Source organism: Zootoca vivipara, chromosome 13 (assembly GCF_965207765.1).
Source record: "Zootoca vivipara chromosome 13, rZooViv2.hap1.1, whole genome shotgun sequence".
NCBI classification, from domain to species: Eukaryota; Metazoa; Chordata; class Lepidosauria; order Squamata; family Lacertidae; genus Zootoca; species Zootoca vivipara.
The window spans coordinates 27,208,376-27,229,783 of record NC_142596.1 but is presented as its reverse complement, the minus strand read 5'-3'; the positions used below and the strand labels follow the sequence as shown (position 1 = coordinate 27,229,783).

The following is a 21,408-nucleotide window of genomic DNA, read 5'->3' as shown; positions in this document are numbered from 1 at the left end:
AACAAAACGCAGCCAATGAGACCAGCCTTCAGCACCTGGCGCCTTCAAAATGTTTTGGACTACAACTCCCATCAGCTCCAGTCAGGATGGCCATATGGTGCTGGGGCTGATGGGAAGCGAACTTCAACACATCTGAAGGGTGCAAGGTTGGCAAAGGATGGGAGAGGCAGTCCTTTTCTGTAAAATGAAAAAGATGTTCCACACCACAGTTCTCTCTGCTGCTTCACTCTCGCTTTCTGAACCAATTTGAAGCCAAAGCCTACGCAATTGCAGAGGCTCAACACGTTTAAAGTTTAAACATATTGTTACGCACTTGGAGCGTTTGGGCAAGTTCCAAATCTAAATTGGTTCAGGAACTTCAAACAAACACCACAAAACCCAAACTAAAATATTAAAACAGGAAAGGTAGGGTAACCAAAACATAGCAATCATAATCCGAGTCCCGATGCAAAATGTAAGCAAACTTTGTCCCTATTCCAATTATTACACTGCGAGGAATTTTCTTGGCTAATTCCACCGATCAGCCTGTTACATGATATGAAAGGCTGCTCTTCAGATTGTGCAACCAAAGTTCTTTTGTTTGTCGAAAGAAACAAACCTGTGGTTTTAACAAGTCCTCGTTTTCACTCCTGCATGACAGCTACAGAACTCCGTCCTCAGAGGACGCTTTACCCAAAAGCAACGTTGCAAATAACTGCCAAACAGAACATCTCCGGAAATGGCAGGCAGGAAAAAATAATATAGATGAAGTCCCTGTTTGTAGGGATGTATCTGGAATGTACTTCAAGGCAGCCTTTCATTAGCACTTTATTTATAGGTGCTACAAAGCACACAATTAAACTCTGGCTAACTGAGATGTGGAAGGAAGTGTCTACAATACCATCAGAATTCACACACAACTCCCAGAACAGTTGCTGAGAAAAGCCGCAACCCTACACTGCCTCTAGTGCAGCTTCTGCCAACCTAAAGAAATTTGATCTTAATGAAATCTATTAACACTCACTCAGGGCAGGAATGAACAAGGGGGTTGTCGTAACATGAGATCATAAGAAGAGCCCGGTGGATCAGGCCAATGGCCCATCTGGTCCAGCCAGGGACGTAGGAAGATAGGGGCAGTGGGGACGGGGCGCTCACGAGCAGCGCGATCCCAGGGGCGCCATCGTGGCTGCCTGCCCGGCCCCCAAAACGCACGCCCCGCCCCAAAACACACATCCCGCCCCTGCGCGTGGCGCGCCCCGTCCCTGGGGGCAGCATGCCTGCGCTCCGCCCCCGGTGGCGGAGCATGAAGCTCCACCGCTGGGTCCAGCATCCTGTTCTCACAGGGGCCAACCAGATGCCTCAATGGGAAACCAACAAGCAGGATTCAAGCACAAGAGCCTTCTCCCTGCCTGCAGTTTTCATCAACTGGTATTCAGAAGCACTGCTGCCTCCGACTGTGGAGGCAGAGCATAGCCATCCAAGTTATCCAATACAGTGGAACCTCGGTTTATGAACACCTCGGTTTACGAATTTTTGGTTTACGAATGCCGCGGACCCATCTGGAACGGATTAATTCACTTTCCATTACTTTCAATGGGAAAGTTCGCTTCAGTTTATGAATACTTCAGTTTATGAACGGACTTCCGGAACCAATTACACCCATGCTTTGGGTTAAGAACGGTTCAGGTTGAGTACTCCGCGGACCCGTCTGGAATGGATTAATCCACTTTCCATTACTTTCAATGGGAAAGTTCGCTTCAGTTTATGAACGCTTCAGTTTAAGTACTCCGCAGACTGTCTGGAACAGATTAATCCATTTTCCATTACTTTCAATGGGAAAATTTGCTTCAGTTTATGAACGCTTCAGTTTATGAACAGACTTCCGGAACCAATTGTGTTCATAAACCGGGGTACCACTGTATTTCACTGTTTGGAAAAGTCAAGAGTCCATGGAAAAAGCTAATGAACCTTTAGAACTAAGTTGCTGCCATGGGCATTATGTGTACAGTATATGTATTTTAATGAGCTGGATAGAGTGAAAGATTATGAGTCATGGGGTGTGGAGAGCATGTGCATGACCTTAACAGTGCTTAGTTCATTTTTTGGGTTGCTATTTTGTTAATGTTGTTAATATCATTTTATAGATTATAAATGCTGTATTGATTTGTTAATCATATAATATGACATTTGCTTTAATCGTGATGTTTAGCTTACAGTGGTACTTTGGTTCTCAAACTTAATCCGTTCCAGAAGTCCATTCCAAAACCAAAGCGTTCCAAAACCAAGGCATGCTTTCCCATAGAAAGTAATGCAAAATGGATTAATCCATCCCAGACTTTTAAAAACAACCCCTAGAAAAAGCTACGTAACATGAATTTTACTATCTAACGAGACCATTGATCCGCAAAATGAAAGCAATAAACAATGTACTGCAGTTACACAATCAATCCATCAGTAGCTGGACTGGGTTCCACGCAGTCACAAAAAACAAAACAAAAAGAGCCGCGAAAACAAAAACGCAAAATAAATAGCAAAAACAGACAGTCCTCAGCGTAATACTCAAAACGGAAGCGTGGCACTCAAATCGGAAATGTGGCATTCAAATTGGAAGTGTAACACCCAAAAGAGAGCACGTTCGGGTTCCAAAAAATGTTCACAAACCAGAACACTTACTTCTGGGTTTTTGTAAGGTGCTTTGGGATTCATGTGAATGACAAGAGGCACGGAAACATGGTAAGTCAAATAAATCCCATACTGAGTTGCTTTCACCTACCCCCCCCCCCCGACCTCACATCTCACCCCCAGGAGCTTCTCTGCTTTGCCACCGCTCCTGGCCAACTCACAAGAGAAAAAGGATCCTGAGATTCATACTGTAATGCTATTCTAGATCCCTGGGCTTTTGGCCACAAAGGCATCATCCACAAAAGCCAGCCGTGGCCGCTGATGGCGAAGGAGGCTTTGGAAAATGTGCTACTATCTCTGTTGAATCAGTACGCACACAGAGAGGGAGCAATCTTATAAAAAGATCAGAGTGTCAGAAAATTGCGGCTGGTGAAGAATGAATCTGCAACAGAATTGTCACAAGGAGAAAGACTGCAAGATGCTGGTTGTCTCGAAAGTGTGCTTGATGCATGGATGCTGGGCACTCGCTTCATTATGTGCTTGTAACAGCACACATACCTCATGCTCATCTTGGACAAGCAGATGCAGGAAGCAGGTCCAAACAGCCCACCAGCTACAGGTACCACTTGGCATGCTCTGCCAACCCAACAAAGTACCGTATTTCTCTGTGTATAACACGCCCCCATGTACAAGACGCCCCCTCTTTTTGGGGACTCCAAATAGAGAATCATAGAATCATAGAGTTGGAAGAGACCACAAGGGCCATCCAGGCCAACCCCCTGCCAAGCAGGAAATGGGGGGGGGAGATCCCCCCGTGTATAAAATGACCCCCACTTTTTAGCATTAATTTTAATTTTTTTTAAAAAAAAAAAAAACCCTAGTCTTATACACGGAAGTCCCAAAAGCCAGATCTACACTGTCAGTGTGCGATATGGATTCCTTGCAGCACATCAAGTCAATAGAAGGATTTGTCACTTCCGAAGCATCCTGTTGAAAATCATTAACTTAAAATAAAAATAAAAATATTGCTATCTATCCTGTACCCAGGATACTGTATAAATATTGAACCAGTGTGTAAAATGTTTGGTCTCCAAGTACACAAGAATCAATAGGAAGCTATCCATGCCCACTCTTTCATTCACACTCAAGAGTGGTCCTTTCCCAAGCCCTATATTTCAGCTTTGAAACTGATTTTTTGCTTTGTTTTTGTTTTACATAATTTGTCTCTAGCTTACAGGCTGGTGACTGACAGGTGAGTCATGTCTTTCCCTGAAGGAGAGCATCACGGCCCTGGAACAGAAATTGTCCGATGCAGAGTCCTCCTACAACAGGAACCCGGAGGAGGAGCTGGATCAGCTCCCTAGCCCTTTCCCTGTAAATCCAATGGCAGCACAGGCCAAATCACATTCCTCAAACTCCGACTCCAGACTCCAATGACTGGACCACAGACTCCTGAGAATATAAAAAGTGCCCTGCAGGAAAAGTCAGCGGCCCATTGGTGGTCAAAGCCAACCCCCAGGGACCTGGGTCTTCCACCTTGACTCCTGAGTCGAGACTACAGAGCTCTGCCCATTGCTCCAAGATGATGCAGAGTCTGTTTGGTGTAGCAGTTATAGAGTCTTGGACTAGGACCTGGGAGACAAGAGCTCAAATCCCCACTTGGCCATGAAGCTCACTGGGTGACCTTGGGCCAGTCGCTGCTGCTCAGCATAGCCTTCCTCACAGGGTTGTTGTGAGGATTACATGTGGAAGAGGAGAACCATGTACAGGCAACTCCTCATTTGCGTTCCGGGCACGCCTAAGCCCACCTTGCCCCCATTCCGCCCTCTTTGGGGTCCAAAATGACCCATGCGTCAGCGGTTGCATGTCGATCAAACACGCGCAAAATGGTTGCCATTTGTGCACCACCTTGAGTTCCTTAGAGGAAAACATGGAATATAAATGCAATAAATAATAAAATCAATACAACTTGGATTTTGTGCCTATCTGCAGGACTGCTAACCATTGCCTACAACAGGCATAGGCAACCTTGGCTCTCCAGATGTTTTGGAACTATAACTCCCATGATCCCTGACCACTGGCCCTGTTAGCTAGGGATCATGGGAGTTGTAGTTCCAAAACATCTGGAGAGCCAAGGTTGCCTATGCCTGGCCTAGAACAAGCACTTTGGTCCTTATCCAAGGTCCTGGCCTTGTCTTGCCAGGCCATCCATTGCAGAACCTCAGGCCTGTCGGCCCCCACCTTGGCGTACGTGGCCTGAGCACCCAATATGCTTTTCGGGAGTGTTAGCCCAAAAAACTGCAACTCCAGCTGTTGAGAACTGGCCTCTGAGACAGACTGGGGCAGCTGCCTCCACCCAGATGTTTTGGATCACGACTGCCATCAGCCCCAGCCAGCACAGCCAGACTCTCATCAGCCCCAGCATAATACAGCTGTGCTGACTGGGGCTGCCATCCAAAACATCTGGAGGGCACCAAGTTGGGGAAGGTTGGGTGAGCTCAAGTTGCTCTGCCTTCTCTCCCTCTGCTCAGAGAATCTTTCCAACCAGATGCACAGAATTAAAGTGGGTGCCAGACTTGCAATGAGACCATCAGTTAATACCAAGGACTGGCTGTTGAGTAAAGGAGGAAGCAGAATCCATCGCTCCAGGAATGAAAATGACTTTTTACATAAGATGGAATTCCAAAGAGGGAACTCGAGCCAGCTAAGACCAGTGGCCAAAAGGCAGAGACAGAGAAGAACCTGAATAGAAGGACTCTCTCCCCCCCCCCTTCCCAGTTGAGAAAAGGAACAAACTCTGAACAAGGAACAAGCTTTCTAGTCTGGGTGCCAGAGGAAAGCCTCTCTGGCAAAGACAAATAAGGAGCTGGTTTTGCAGGCACTCTGCTGCCTTGTCTAGGCTTGATGGTGTGTTTCTTCCAGAGCCAAGGCCTAGGGACTGAAGCATGCAAAAGATATCCGTGGACAACCATCAGTCATGCAGAGAGGGAGAACTAGAATATAAGAGAAGCCTGCTATATCAGGTCAAAGATGGTGCATCGAGACCTGCGTCCGATTCTCTCAGTGGCCAACTAGCTGCCCCAGCAGGAATCCTATCCCACAAGCAGAATTTGAATTGGGAGCCTCCCATCCTGTGGTTTCCAGCAACTGGTATTCAGAAGCATAGGCATTGTGCCTAGCAGCCATTGACAACCCTCTCCTCCAGGAATTTGTCCAATCCTCTTTTAAAGCCATCCAAGTTGGTAGTCATCACTGTGGGAGGGAGTTCCACACAGTGTAAGAAACTCAAATATATCCTCTAATTACGAAATGGCACCTTAAACCTAGGTTGCAGTCACCATAATGGACCGCAAAAAAAAAAGTGTCCCAGGCCACCTGCTATAGGGGACCCATTCCTCCAGCTGGGTTTTGAGAGCCTGCCTGTGTATGTGTGTGTCCCACTTTCCCAGCCTCTGCCTTCAGTGACCAGCTGGCAAAAAAACCCCTTAAGATGTGGGTGGCATGCCTTGAGACACCGGCCTCCTCCCTGGCTTAATCTGAAGTGGCATTCATCAAAGCATCTTGGTAATCTGTGTGATAGTTTCACTTGGGACAGCAGCTAGGCTGGAATAATGTTTGCATGTCACTCTGTAAACTTTGTAATTTGACTGACAAGCCACTATATCTCTTTGAGGGAAAGATGGATGCACATTACTCTGTGCTCAAGAAAGAGGCAACCCAGAAACTATGCAGGGTTAAGAGACGCCCAGATGTGAAGTCTCCTCTGGGGCAGAAGCGCCCCGATGAAACCCCTTTAGGAAAGGAAGTGGAGAGAACAGAGAGAGGCCACTGCCCCAAACTCTGTTCTTGATCTTCCCAATGCTTCTGGTGGTGTTGGACCCAACTGTGTAATTGCAGGAATTAGAAGAAAGTAATTTCTGCAGAGACTTCTGGAGTTCTTTATGAACAGCAGGCTAGAAGTTTTATTCAACTATTACTCAAAGAGGAATTGTTGAAATTAATGGACCTAGGTTAGTCAAGGTCATCATTTGAAATGCATCTACTCTAAAAGTTGCTTGAATACAACCCAAAATGTTCAGTCCCAAGGACTGCCCCATGGAAGATGCAGCCAACTTGGTTTCTGCTGCTCCAGAGGGGAAGAACCCAAACGAATAGATTCAGATGATAAGAAAGGAGATTTGACTCAACATCAATAACTTTCTGATAGTAAAAGCTGTTCCACAGTGGAATGGACTTCCTCAGAAGGTGGTAGACTCTCCTTCACTAGAGGTTTTTAAACAGAGGTTGGGTGGTCATGTCAGGGATTCTTGAGCTGTGATCCCTGCACTGCAGGAGGTTGGACTAGATGACTCCCGGGGTCCCTTCCAACTCTACAATTCTATGATTCCATGACTATAAAACAGCCTTTACCGGCATCTTAGGGGCCTCTCAGGCTGAACAGAAGCAAATATAAATGTCACTTGGAATCAGAAGGTGCCAACTCAACTGAGCAGCACACAAACAGCCATAAGATTCTCTGCTCCAATAAAGAGAGAGTCCAAGTTTCACTGAGCGGGGAAACAAAAGGAGACTGTGAGCATTCAAGCCTCAGGCAGAGCTGGCACAAGGGCCCTCCTTGCATCGATACAAAGCCACAAGTGGAAGAAGTGTTAACCACAGAGCAAGTGGAAAGAGCAGCCTGGTGGGTGGGTGTGGAATTGCAAGGGGGTTGTTGTTCCACTGAGCAAAATGCTGGCCACACCAGCAAGACCTTTGGCACCAGTGCAGCACCAGTATGCAAGTACATCCAAAGGCAAGAGCCAGCACCCAACAAAACTTGCACCCGAGCTTGCTTCTTTCCTTCTCCCTCCTGATTCATTTTTCTTCTTGTGTCATGTCTTTTTAAATTGTAAGACTGAGGGCAAAGATGGTCTTCATTTTGGAACAATCTGTATCCTGCCCCCAGAGTCTTTTTTTTTTAAGCCAAAGAATGGGACAAAACATATTTAAATAAATAAGTCAGCTTGTAACCTGGTAAAGGGGAAAGAGAAAAGTCATTTCTAACCAGCCTCTTCAAGATCATTCTCATCCGGATAAAACTAGCATTTGAGGCCGTGGAATATTGCAGCACAACTCTGAATGACCAAGAGGCCCCTCCAATTGAGTGGTTTTCTTGCAGGTGTATTCTGCAACATATAATTATTGACAGAAGGATAGTGCATTAGTGGAAGATTTACTCTGGACAGTTCATGTGTCATTCCATTTGACTGCCTCCCCTATTGAGCCATTTGCTCTGCCTCCGCCTACCTGCCAGATTCATCAGCCACCCAACCAAGCACACTAATGGCAACTTCCATTTTGAGAAGGTTTCCACTGGGACAAAATGCTAGGGATCCAAACCACCCCAGCTCCAAGCAAAAAGAAACAAACCCCAAACCATCTCATTATTTTTGTGAACTGTTTTAAAGTGCTTTTGATGGCGATCCAAATGAGTCATTTTTGTCCCTTCTGTTTGGAATCCAATATCTTCCAAACAACTTGTGACACTTAAAATTATTCCATTAACAAACAAGTGTTCTGTTTTTAAACAAAGCCAAGTTTCTGCTTCTCATGCTTGCGTGGGCTTGTTTATGACTACTGTATATATATAAAAAACCAAAATAAAATCTCAGTCGAGGTTTACAAAGATTCTGTCCAAGCTGCTGTTAACATGATGATTAATTTCTACCTATTTACCCCTTACTTCCTTCAAAAGTCCCTCTGCTGGAGGCAAAGATTCCAACTACAGTGGTACCGCGGTTTACAAACACAATTGGTTCCAGAAGTCTGTACTTAACCTGAAGCGAACTTTCCCATTGAAAGTAATGGAAAGTGGATTAATCCGTTCCAGACGGGTCCGCAGAGTACTTAAACTGAAAATACTCAAACCGAGGCATACTTAAACCGAGGTATGACTGTAGTGCCTTACAAGGTTGTTGCAAAAATAAAATGTGTCGGGGGGGGGGCATTTATACAACTTTGAGTTACGGGAGAAGTAGGATATAAATGCAATTGAGCAGTGGTTCCCAAAGCGGCAGTGGGATTACCTTGGGGAGGGGGGTGCTAAGAGGTCAGGTGGAGGGAGGGGGTGCTGGAGGTGTAAAAGACTCCTAGACCAGGGGTCAGCAAACTTTTTTCACTGTCCCTCAGACCTTGTGGGGGGCTGGACTATATTTTGAAAAAAAAAATGTACAAATTCCTATGCCCCACAAATAACCCAGAGATGCATTTTAAATAAAAGGACACATTCTACTCATGTAAAAACACCAGGCAGGCCCCACAAATAGCCTAGAGATGCATTTCAAATAAAAGGACACATTCTACTCATGTAAAAACATGCTGATTCCCGGACCGTCCGCGGGCCGGATTGAGAAGGCGATTGGGCCACATCCGGCCCCCGGGCCTTAGTTTGGGGACCCTGTCCTAGACTTTCAAAACATTGTATATTGCATCAAGCTCATCAATTTTATCGAATTAAACTAAACAGCTTTCATTGGACTTTGAATAAAGGTGCAATTAATTGTTTTGAGTTTTACTGTGTTATTATCGTCTTTGCTGGGGCGTACAGACCGCTATTCTGAATCATGCTTTTTATAGGGCATGGTAGAGGGCACTGGGGATGAGCTTATGGAGCCAGGGGTGGAGACAGGCAGGGTCTCCAAAAAAAAAAGTCTGGGATCCGCTACAATAGATAAAATTAATAATGTAATAGTTATATTTGCGGCACAAAGGATGAATAGATTCTTCCACTGTTTGTACCTGGCATACTCCAGTTCCACCAGGTTTGACTCTGGAAGAGACTGATGGGCAACGCTGCCTGCCCTTGGCTCGGCGGGCAACACGCTCCTCTCAGCCCAGCAGCTCGACCATGGCGGACCTGAAACCCTGCTCAGAGGCTGTGAGTCTCTCCTGGTGCAGCGGGAAGAGCAGCAGCGGACTCCCATTTATAACAAGTGACAGCTCCCTCACCGCAGTCCCTCAGACTTGCAAGCCTAGCCATTCCACGAGCCTTCTTCCTGCGATAATTTAATTTCCTATTCTGAGGGGACAGCGGCGGAAACAAAGACGACAGACTCGCCTCTTAATGAGGTCACACCATGCATATCCTTGCTGCATCCTCCTGGATCTGGGTTTCCTCCGGGACTGGCCTATATAAGGCTAAAATAGAATCACGAGGCTGTAATGAACCCAATGGCCACCTAGACCAACTTCCTGCAGAGAAGGCGGAATTTGCAAAAACAAACAAACAACCCCAAAAAGGAACAAAGACATTGGGCACCAAATTCAGGCTCACCTGGTTCCTGTGAATAAGCCCAATTCTCTGCGGCTCCATGGCTGGAAACCCAAATCTGTACATGAGGACTAGCAGCTTGAGGGATCTAACACTTCATAGCAGGACGGGAAACCTGTAGCCCTCCCAATATTGCTGGATGCCACACCACGGGCCATGCTGGCTGGGGTTGATGGGAGTTGGAGGGTATCAGCTGCCTCTCACTTGTGAATGCTCATGTTAGCGCATAGGTAGAGCATTTGCTTTGCATGCAGAAGGTCCCTGGTTCAATCCCTAGCACCTCCTCTTCAGTGTTCAAAATTCCCCAGGTGCATTTAGCTACTAGCATGGGTCCAGTTGCGACTACGTGGATATTTCTGAGCACCTGGTTGCTGACGGATATTTTCATTGAGGCAGCTGACTTGTGAACAGCAAAAGACAAGCGTCTTGTGCTTCTGCGCTGCAGCACGAATCATGGACCCCGTTGCTGGGCATCTTAAGCCCTCCATCATAACATCAAGGAAAGTAAGTGCAGGGCTGAGCACAGATACATTTGACTGTGCTGCAGCCTTTCCACAGCCCACCCAAATAGAACCAAGAAACCAACAGTTTAAAAACCTCTGCCTTGGTCCATAATTGATTTGAAGAAAGGATGTTCCTCACCAAATTGTGAAGGGGTTTACAACCTTATAAATTCTTGTGGTATTCCTGGTTATAATCCTACGTTGGTATGTATTTATAATATTGAATAGATCATTTTGTTATATGAATGTATAAGAAGAGATTTTCATTCGCATCTTTTTACATCACTTAGGCCAAAAAGCAGAGACATCACCTTGCCTACAAAGGTCCGTATAGTTAAAGCTATGGTTTCCCCAGTAGTGATGTATGGAAGTGAGAGCTGGACCATAAAGAAGGCTGATCGCCGAAGAATTGATGCTTTTGAATTATGGTGCTGGAGGAGACTCTTGAGAGTCCCTTGGACTGCAAGAAGATTAAATCTATCCATTCTTAAGGAAATCAGCCCTGAGTGCTCACTGGAAGGACAGATCGTGAAGCTGAGGCTCCAATACTTTGGCCACCTCATGAGAAGAGAAGAATCCTTGGAAAAGACCCTGATGTTGGGAAAGATTGAGGGCACTAGGACACTAGGACGACAGAGGACGAGATGGTTGGACAGTGTTCTCGTAGCTACAAACATGAGTTTGACCAAACTGCGGGAGGCAGTGCAAGACAGGAGTGCCTGGCGTGCTCTGGTCCATGGGGTCACGAAGAGTCGGACACGACTAAATGACTAAACAACAACAAGGCCTCAAGCGGCTGAAGAAGCCAAAAGGTGAAACAGGTTGTTTTTATTCCGGAAAACCTTGTTCTGCTTGCATCTACTTATGGACTTCGCACTTCATAGGATCCACATATATTGGGTCCTGTTGGAACATTTGTTGTAATACTTTATTTGGACTTACATGACAGAGCGGTTGAGTGCCACTGCTATTTACTACATTGTTTACCCCTATGTGGAGATAAATTAGACACTGTATGTAATTTTCTCATCAGGTTGCGTTTTTTGTGGTTTATGCTTGAACTGTACGTGACCTAGGTTCTTTTGGTGATGGGTCATTTGGAGACTAGCTTATATATCTGATTTTCTAACACCGCTCCTCTTAAGGCTGGGAAATGCACCCACCCATCTAAAACCCTGTAGAGCTGCAGCCAGTCTGTGCAGACAACACAAGGCTTAGATCAGGGGTGTCAAACTCAAATTCATCGGGGGCCGCATCAGCAGTTTGGTCACCCTCAAAGGGCTGGTTGTATCTGTAGGACTATGTGTCCACTCTTTATTATCATAAATTATTGTCACTGCATTCAATTATTACTGTTTTTTGTAATAATGTAAGTAATAACTAGCTCTGAAAGCAGAAACATAGTCAGAATAATGGCAAGTAGATATTCAAATGTACAATTATTGTACAATTTATTGAAAAATGATTTTTGGTAACTGCACTGGGTGGTGGAGGCTCGCTAGGGTTTCATGCAGGACCTTTGCAGAGCTACTAGTACCTGGAGATGCTGGGGTCCTTCTGCATGCAGGACAGATGTTCTGCCAGTGAGCCACCACCCTTCACCAAAGGGACTGGCTGAGGTTGACTCACTGGAGCTGCTCTCCTGGTTCCAGGGTTTAAGGGCCAGAAGTATAAAGCAGCATCCTATGTTTCTGAGGAGAGGGAGAGGGAGGGAGGGGAGGGAGGGAGGAAGGAAGGAAGGAAGGGAGGGAGGAAGGAAGGAAGGAAGGAAGGAAAGAGGGAGTGGGAGGGAGAGAGGAAGGAAGGAAGGAAAGAGGGGAGAGAAAGAAGAGTAGGAAATAAGGAAGGGAATAAAGAAGGAAAGAAAAAGAAAGAGGGAGAGAAGACGGAAAGGGAGAAAGAAGGAATTAGAGGGAAAGAAAGAATAAGAATGAGGGAGAGGAAGAAAGATAGGAAGGAAGGAAGGAAGGAAGGAAGGAAGGAGCAGGAGGGAGAGAGAAAGAAGAGTAGGAAAGAAGGAATAAAGAAGGAAAAAAAAGAAAGAGGGAGAGAAGACAGAGATAAAGAAGGAAGGAAGGAGAGGGAAAGAAAGAATAAGAACAAGAGAGAGGAAGAAAGAAAGGGAAGGGGGGGGTCGCCGCCTTGATTCAGCGCCAGAAAAGAGCACGAAAGGACCCAGGGGCAAAATGCATTTCCCGTGCAGCATGAGGCAGCGGGTGTCCGTTTTAGGAGAAGTGCGTAAAGCCTCAGAGTTGCACGTTCGTGAGGCTGAGCCGCTGCTGAGCTCACGTTCATGAGGCTGAGCCGCGGCAGGAGGAGGAGGAGGTGAGGCAAGAGGAGGCGGCGGCGGCGGCTTGCCAGGTCGGTGCCCAGCAGCGCCGTGCGGAGAGTCCCGAGCCTCTGGGACGCAGCAGTGCTCTGTAGCACTTTGAATCCTCCTCCTCCTCCACGCGGCGCTGCTGGGTGCTTTGTCTGTGCTTCAGCAGCAGCAGCAGCAGCCGTTTCCAGGCGCCAAGCCGTGGCAGCAGGAGGAGGATTCAAAGTGCTACAGAGCACTGCTGCGTCGCAGAGGCTCGGGACTCTCCATGCAGCGCTGCCGGGCGCTGACCCGGCAAGCTGCCTCCTCCTCCTGCTGTGGCTCGGGGCGCTCCACGCAGCGCTGCTCCGGCTGCCTTTCTACCCCCCCCCGGCCCCAGCTGTTCGTTGGCGCTGCGCTTCAGCAAGGTCCCGCTGCTGGGTCCCGCTGGCTGGGGCGCTCAGCGGGCCACATGACGAGGTCTGGCGGGCCGGATTTGGCCCCCGGGCCTTGTGTTTGACACCCGTGGCTTAGATGGACTCGGCAAAAGGCAGCTACCAGCAAACCAGACTCTGGTACTGAGGGATCTGAGATGTGGATCAAACTCGTCAACAAAACACCCCATCATTGCCACTAAAAAAGGTGGCCTTTCACAGGAAAGAGTTACATTTGCATAGCCTGAAATAGGCCCATTCTTCTCATCCCTTATGAAAGACCCCAAGCGAGCTCACTGCTGCCTTCAGTAAGCAGAAGGCCAGTTCCAAAATCACAGAAAGTCTGGCATCGGGAACGAAACAGCAGATGGCATCTCAAAATGCCCTGTGATGGAACACACATTCCCAACTAATCGAGAACATCGCCTGTGTTCAAAGCTTCCACTCTAAGCACCATAGTCAATAGCACCGGAAGGCCGAATTTCTGGCACGTGAAAGATCATATTTGATGTATGTATGTGCATAAGCAGCAGGTAACAAATAGGGCAATGAACTAAGTGAGGAGCATGTCCATGTTCCTAGGGTTAGCAAACAGGATAGAGGGGTACATTCAGAGGTATTAATTCTCAAGGCAAAGATAGAATTAGCCATAGGTGAACTTACCCTGACTGAATTCAGAACGGAGCTCAGAAAGCTACATTACCGTCTAAACATGGCTGTGCACACACTCAGCATCCGGTGCACTCCCGTTGCTGGTTTGGGAAGAGGTGTGCACATGGTGTCAGCCACAATCCATATTAATCCTGTCGTTTCTGATTAAATACTGCATTTTGACACATTTCCCCTCCGAATTGAGAAAAGGAACGACCTAGGTTCTTTTTCTGAGTCCGGTTCCAAATGTGGGAACCCCTTATTCTCCTAATGATGTATTTATTTAATGCATCCCCCCCCCACTACTCTGTTGAAAAGGACTCTCAGAACAGCCTGCAAAGCTAAATAGTAAAACAACCATTGCTTCCAGACTTAACAATTTAGAAAAGGCACAAAAGGAAAGGGAGCTGGGAGGGAAGAGGAAAAAGAAACTAACTCAGGCACTGGTTCTTAGTTACATATTTGGTTTGCTTTCAATAATCAAAACACCTTCTTAGGAGTGACTGTAATGCTGAATTTTCAGGGTGGGACCTCAGACTTCCTTGGCCTAGCAGAAATCTGCTTGCAACTTGTCAGTACTTCCCTGAACAGTAAGGCTCAGGGTGGTCTAAATGACGGACACATACACACAGAGACCAGATGGAGATGCTCACAATTCAAGACAGGCCTTACTGAGCCATCAATAAGAGGCTGGACAGGCTTTCCTAAACAAAAACCTTTTAAGCAGGCACCAAAAAAAGAGTATAACAAAGACATTTGCCTGAGATCAACAGGCAGGGAGTTCCAAAGCTGCAGTGCAAGTGGGAGTTACTGACCCAATTGGGTGGGGTCTTCGCCTTCAGGGGCCTCACTGGAATCTGCTGGTGCCTCGTCATTCCCCCTCGTGCCAGTAAACACTCAGGAGGGGCCCAGATGACACCCCCCCCCAAGAGGAGATGATCCTCTTGGAAAGCAGAAAGCTCAGCTATTGCCACAATCTGGACTTATACCCCTGTGAAGCCTAGACCCCCCTCCACCTCAACAATCTCTCTCTGGCATCCTGAAAAAAAATGTGTTCCCTGGAGCTTGTTACTACTCGAGAGATGCTCTAGGTGGAGGAAGGGGGGGGGAGTGTTGAGCCTTCCTCACAGAGAAACCTTATCATATCACCAACTTGACTCAAGGGAGAGGGAGTTGCGGAACAGAGAAAGTTGTCCTTTTAAGACGGAGAAGACGGGGGAGGGGGGCAATAAGGCTCCCCTCCCATCAAAGGAGAGTCTTTGGAGCATAGAAATGGCTGTCATCAGCATCACCAGCAAGAAGCGTAATAGAAAAGGGGCCCAGAACCTGTTAAAGTTGACCGTAATCCCCCACTGAATTCTCCTATAAACTGAGCACTTCAGAGTGAACAGCCTCCTCCGGGCGATACGATGGCGTGTTATGCAAACTCATGGATTCCCCTGCTCATTTTAGAATGCCAGAAAACCAAGGGAAACTACACAGAAGGCTGTCTTACACTGAGTCAGACCCTTGGGTCCATCTAGCTCTGGCAGCAGGGTTTCATACTGGGGAACCCTCCCAGTCTTACCAGAAGATGCTACCGGAGATTGAACCTGGTACCTTCAGCATGCAAAGCAGATGCTCTGGCATGGAGCCACAGGCCTTCCTCAGTCTAAAACGTGGACAGGGCTCAGAAGGCAACTCGCTCGACTGGTAGCCGGAGGGTGATAAGGATGGCATGAGAGGGTCGAGTGAGCATGCTTGCCCCCGCAGACCCCCACCCATGTGCTTTTACTTAACTCACCGTCATCATAACACCTGAAGAGGGCTTATCATAGAACTGCAGACTTGTAGAGTCACCTATTCCAACCCCTTGCAATGCAGGAACCAGAGCAAGAGAATCCCAGACAGATGGTCATCCAACCTCTGCTTTGCAGGCATAGGCAAACTCCGGCCCTCCAGATGTTTGGGACTACAATTCCCACCATCCCTGACCACTGGTCCTGTTAGCTAGGGATGATGGGAATTGTAGTCTCAAACATCTGGAGGGCCGGAGTTTGCCTATGCCTGTTCTAACGTTTCTCTTTTCTTGCAATCCATTTGTTCGGGTCCTATCCACACCCTACCAAACTGCTGAGAGCTGCATGGTGTGCACAGCACCTACAGCTCTATGCGCAGGGCGACCTAGTGAGCTGTCCCCTTTGCTGTCGACTTTTAAAAGCAACCCCTCCAAACGTTATCAGTGAAAATGCTTGGGACTTAAATGAGGAAACAGTGATTTTTAGTTACAGTGCTTGTATGAGATCGACAGTCAATTCGGCACTGGTGGTGGCGGAGGCAGACTGGGGCCTGCAAGGTCTGCTCCCAGGTGGTAGCCCCTCCAGAGGGAGCCCCAGCACATCCGTGGTTATTAGCCGTGAGAGCGGCAGCATCACAGCGAGGCAGGTTGGTGGGAGGCCGATGGAGAGACAGCTGCTGCCCATCCACTTCCAATGCCACAGCTCTCTCCTGGGGGGTCTCGGGGTCCTGCCTCTGGAAGGTGGAAGAACAGAGATGTCTGTGGTTCAGGCTGCATTCAAGGGCAGCCAGGATGAGTGAAGGGTATTTTTCATTTTTCTTGCATTAGGAGAGCAGGTCATTAATGTAGGGAACATGAGAGAAAATCACTTTTGGAAAGGGGGAAAATGAATCAAGGATAATTCATTAATGGGGTTATTTTGGGAAGGTCCAGGATGAAAATTAACTCTTTAGGATTAAATCCAATCTAAAATTAAATCCAATTGAGAAGGGAAATTAATCTGAAAAGAGAGGACACAGAATTATGCAGTTTTGAAACAACCCCAATGGTCATCTAGTCCAACCCCCTGCAATGCAGGAATATATGCTTAAATAAGCATATTCTTAAATGAAAGTAGAGCAGCAGTAGCAGCATGGTTGAGGGTTTGGGCTCTTGCATCACACAGGAAGCTGCCTTATACCAAGCCAGACCCATTGGTCCATCCAACTCAGTGTTGGCTACACTGACCGGCAGCAGCTCTCCAGGATATCAGGGAGGGAGGGGACAGTCCCATCAGTTTGACACTGATTTCAGAAAGAACACGTCAAATGTCCATTTTCCACAACAGAGTGCAAGCTAAAACTGCATTTTGGATAACGTCCTGTGAACACGGGTTAAAAGCCCAGCACCAGAAACGCAATGAGTGTCCAGTCAATGAGAGTGTGAACACAGCCACAGTAAACAGGGGAGGAATCCCAGGAGCAATAGAATTATTTTACCCATCCCTCAGCTGCAAAGTCGGACTCTACAATTCTCATCTCTCTCCCCCCAACTTTGGATAGAGTAGAGTTGAAGTGAGGTATGGTGGGAGTGGTACCTGGAAGCTGTAAGGCTTGGAGCCCCCACCTTTTAAGAATCACCAGCCATCACACGGATTTATTGCCTGAAATCACCCCACCCTAAAGGTTCCTTAAGATGCAACAAGACTCTTCGCTGGCTTTGCTACAACACAGACCAGCACAGCCACCCCTCTAAAAATAATCTAATGTGGTGCCTGGATTTATTTTCCATCACAGGTCAGGCACAAACCAAAACTGTTCCACTGCCAGTTTTTCAGGAGCCCCCCCAGAAGTGCTGATGTATTCATATCCACTCTTATCTGGAAGGCTACTGGGTCTTTCTGACAAGCGGGACCCCTTCTTCAAAGGCAAATGCTCCCCAGCACAAAAAGGGACACACACTTCAGATGGGCTCTGCCGTCTTTTGAATCCACCACCCCGATCCAAACACAGCACAGCCATGAGTATGGACAGATCATTTATGCAAATCATTTCAACTAAATCGCCAACAGTGAGGGGTCAAATATATCTTCTGTCTTGGAAACCTATTATTCTTCGCCTGACTTAATTAAAACAGTATGAGGGACAAGAAAATGCATACACCTGCATTCATATTTTTAAAAAGTCAAAATGGAGCATATAGGTTTTGTTTTATTTTTTAATGCTCTTGAAACAAAATCCCTGAACCCAAGTAAGTGGATTCGGCATTTTCCAAAGGAATGACCTTCAGAACTCACTCTCGGTTTGCAAGACTGCACACCAAGCAGGCAGCAATTCCTCTCGATTGTGAAACATTACCCATCACCATTGTGCATACAGATGTCCATTTCTCACAGCCTGCAAATGCTTTTGCTCAGACCGAGCATTTGAAAAACAGGGTTCACAATCTTTCACTCTCTCCCCCTGACCCACGCAAACAGACAGGCGCAGATGTGACTGCAGCCACCCAGGTGGACGAAGGAACACCAGCTAATCATTTCTATCCTCATTGCAGCGGAACCACCAGAACCAAGCAACTGGATCACGCACTGGATGCAGCAGCACAAGAGGTAGAAATCTTTTCATCCACTGCAAAAGGTGGCTTCAATTTACTTTCCCCACCAGAAGCCAAAACTAAAACATTATACGCCGTGTGGCCCCCACCTTGCAGCCTTGTCCATCCACTTCATTTACCTGATAGACATTCTATCCCAGATTAAGCATACACAAAAGTCAATTGGGGTTAAACAGAAGGAGTCAGTTTGTCATCTGAAGAGTGTGGCAGAAAAGAGATCCACAGAACAAAGAATATTCCCTCGGCAAATGACCGAAACCAGCATCTGTTAATGCCCACCCCCCTCTGGTTACAAGCAATAATATTGTGTCCCAAAACTCTTCCTTGTAGCAAATAAGCCAACAATTTATTGTAGATCTCTACATGCAATATCGAGACACAGATACACACCATCCTAGGGGGCTTTGCAATACTTGGCACTACCAATGCACAGAGAAAGCCAGAGGAAAATTAGGCTGCAGTGCACTCCTACCTACAAATTAGCCCCTGTGAACATAGCAGGTCTTACTTCCAAGGCATCGTGGATTGCATTATTAGAGGCAGCTGGAGTGATGCATGAATTACACATTCAGCCCCAAACCTTCTCAGTCTTCCCTCCTGCTCACACATTGCAGCAGTAGCAGCAGCTGCTGCTACTACGAGCTTGGCAAGACCCACATTCGTTCAGAAGAGTCCAAGGATGAAGCTGCCTTCAGTCCACCTGGGCTCTAACTTGAAATGGCACATCAGCTTTTGGAAACACATAGGGGACGCGCACACACACCCCTCTGCTGAGCAATGTGTGGGTCACCGAGGGTGCTGTGATTAAGCCACATCCAGGCCTTTGTGCTCACAACAGACAATGTGGAAAGAGAAATGCCACCTAAGAAAAATTAATGCACATCCTTAGGGGCAAAACAGACACGCGCTGACAATGCAACATGTCAAAAAAGGCGGGAGAGGAAGGAACAGAGCAGAGTGTGTAAAGAGAGACTTTCTCCGGCATGGGTGTCGTTCCTCCAGTGACCTTGAAGAGAATGTGCCCGATTACCTTTTCAGATCACCTAAGCAGGTGCTTCAATATCTCCCCCTCTCTCCACATCTCCTACCCAGGACAATGTTACTCCATTACTGCTCAAGCACAACATGAGAACTGGACCATTTGCTTCATGTGAAAACTGAAAAAGTGTCTAGTCCTCAAGGATGGGGGGGGGGGAATCATGGGGAAAGGTCTGGCTAGATCAACAAAAGCCTACAAAGTAAAGTAGGTATCAGTGGGAATTATAGCCTAACCCCCTGGATTCTAGACTAAACAGTGGGTCCAGGGGAGTTCGAAAAAGGGTACCCACGAGATTTAATGCCTCCATGTAATGGAGCGGAACTACTGAGCCCACCCTGGGCTAGGGGGGGCCCTCAGCCTCTCGGCTGCTGCCCATAAGTCTTAATGATCTGGCCCTCCTCCCCTCTGCCCAAGATGATGGCAATGCAAACAGAAAGAGTTCAGCGAGCATCCCCATTAAAGAAAAATAAGATGCACCCCATTAAAGGCGAAAGAATTGTGGGCACGTCGTTATCTCTCCTAAGAAGATCTGCCTCTCTCGGGAGCTACCGTAGTCAGCCTGGGGTGTTTTCAGGCTCTTTGCTGCACCCAATTAAGGAGGCCGCCCTGCTGAAAGCCAGGAGGGGGCCCCAAAGGGAGAGAGGGTGCTCCATGCCCAGCTCTCTGGAGACAAAAGAGGGCGCCCCCCTCTTGCTCAGATTTTCGCCGGTCCCAGGCTAAGCAGAAGTCCCCAAGAGGACTGTGCTCTCCAGGCACCCATGGGCGCCCCTCTGCTCTCGGGCGCTCTGCCCTTCCTCCACCAACCCTTGCATCTCCTTTCCCATCCTTGGGGACGGAAACACCGACGGGTGAGGGGGACATCACCTCCCCCCACCCCACCCCCGTTTAGCCAAAAAGGCACGGAGCTTTGCACCCGAGGCGGAATTCTCTCCCCGCCCCCCTTTTGGTGCAACGCCAGCCCGGAGGGCGCCCCGAGAGAGAGAAAGCGAGGCAGGGAGCGTGCGGCTCCCCCGCCTGGATGACGGCGGCGGCAGGAGAGCTACAGGTCTCGCCTCCGCTTTGTTCTGCGCCGCCGTCGCCGCCGGCTGCAAAGTTAGCGCTGCCAGCGGGGAAGTTGCGCCGCTCTGCCCTCCGGCGAGCTGGGCAAGTAGGGGAGAAGAACGGACGGGGATCCCCGCTGCCTCCCCGACGGCTGGAGCAGGAGGCGAGCAGGCTCGTCGGGGCGCGGGTGCCAGGAAAGGCGACGATGGCGATTCTATCCTCCCCCCACCCCCCACTGCACACTCGGTCGGTCAGTCGGTCTCCCGGCGCTGGGACGCACCTGGATGGTGCAGGAGTACTCGCTGTCGTCCAGGAGGCGGACGGTGCAGCTGTAGTCGCGCTCCAGGCTCCTGCTGCTGCCGCTCATCAACCGGCTGAGCATCTTTGCCTGCCGGTAGCCCGGCCACTAGGAGGAGGAGCTGCTGCGGGGAGGCGGCGCGGCTCCGGCGGGCCGGCGAGCGGGCCTCTCACATGGTGGGCGCCTGCCTTTGGCCGCCGCCGCCGCTGCTTCTGCCTCCGCCTCCTCCTCGCCGCCGCCTCCTCCTCGCGTTCCGTCCGCACAAAGCCCGGCCGGGAGGAGGCGGGCGCGAGGCTGGAGCGGTGCAGCGGCGGCGTCGGGCGCAGGGAGGGAGAGGGGGAAGGTTGTGCCAGGGCGGCCGTCTACCGCGGCAAGGGCCAATCCGAGCGCCGCAACGCGTGTGACGGGCTTCTGCGCCGACCAATAGGGCACCGCCTGGGAGGGTCGCTCTTGGACGACTCCTCCTCGCGCTCACCGCCGGCGCTGCGTTTGCAGTTGCTGCTGCTGCGGGTGACCAGGGCGCGCAGCACCCCGCAGTTATTATTGCAGCAGCAGCAGCAGCGACGACGGCGGTGTCTACAAGCGCTCCGGTGCAGCAGCAGGACCCCACCCCCGAGAAGACTGCAGACCGGGAAAGTCCCGGGCTTTTTTTTCTGCCCCAGCTGAGGGGCCCGGCCGGTAGCCTGTCTGCGAGGGAGAGCGCTTCTCCAGGGCACTGCCGAGAGGCCTCTTGCTGCCTTTGGCCTCGACCCTCTACGGGTCCCGGTACAAAGGAGGGGGCGGGGTAGAAAAGGCAGGCATGTGTTCAGAGGAACGGGTGGGGGTGTGGGGGAGGCAACCTTCAAGGGAGAACAACCCAAAAGGGGG

General features: G+C 48.8%; 1 protein-coding gene across 3 annotated transcripts in view; it reads right to left on the bottom strand.

Moving 5' to 3' along the window:
* FRMD5 (FERM domain containing 5) overlaps positions 1-20,910 on the bottom strand; it is a 138,777-nt gene extending 117,867 nt beyond the window's left edge. For all 3 annotated transcript variants that reach the window (XM_035131945.3, XM_035131943.3, XM_035131944.3), the window contains exon 1: positions 20,524-20,910. In XM_035131945.3, the coding sequence (XP_034987836.1) occupies positions 20,524-20,625 (102 nt within the window). In that variant the 5' untranslated portion in view covers positions 20,626-20,910. The remainder of the gene's footprint in view (positions 1-20,523) is intronic.
* Positions 20,911-21,408: the final 498 nt, after the last annotated feature.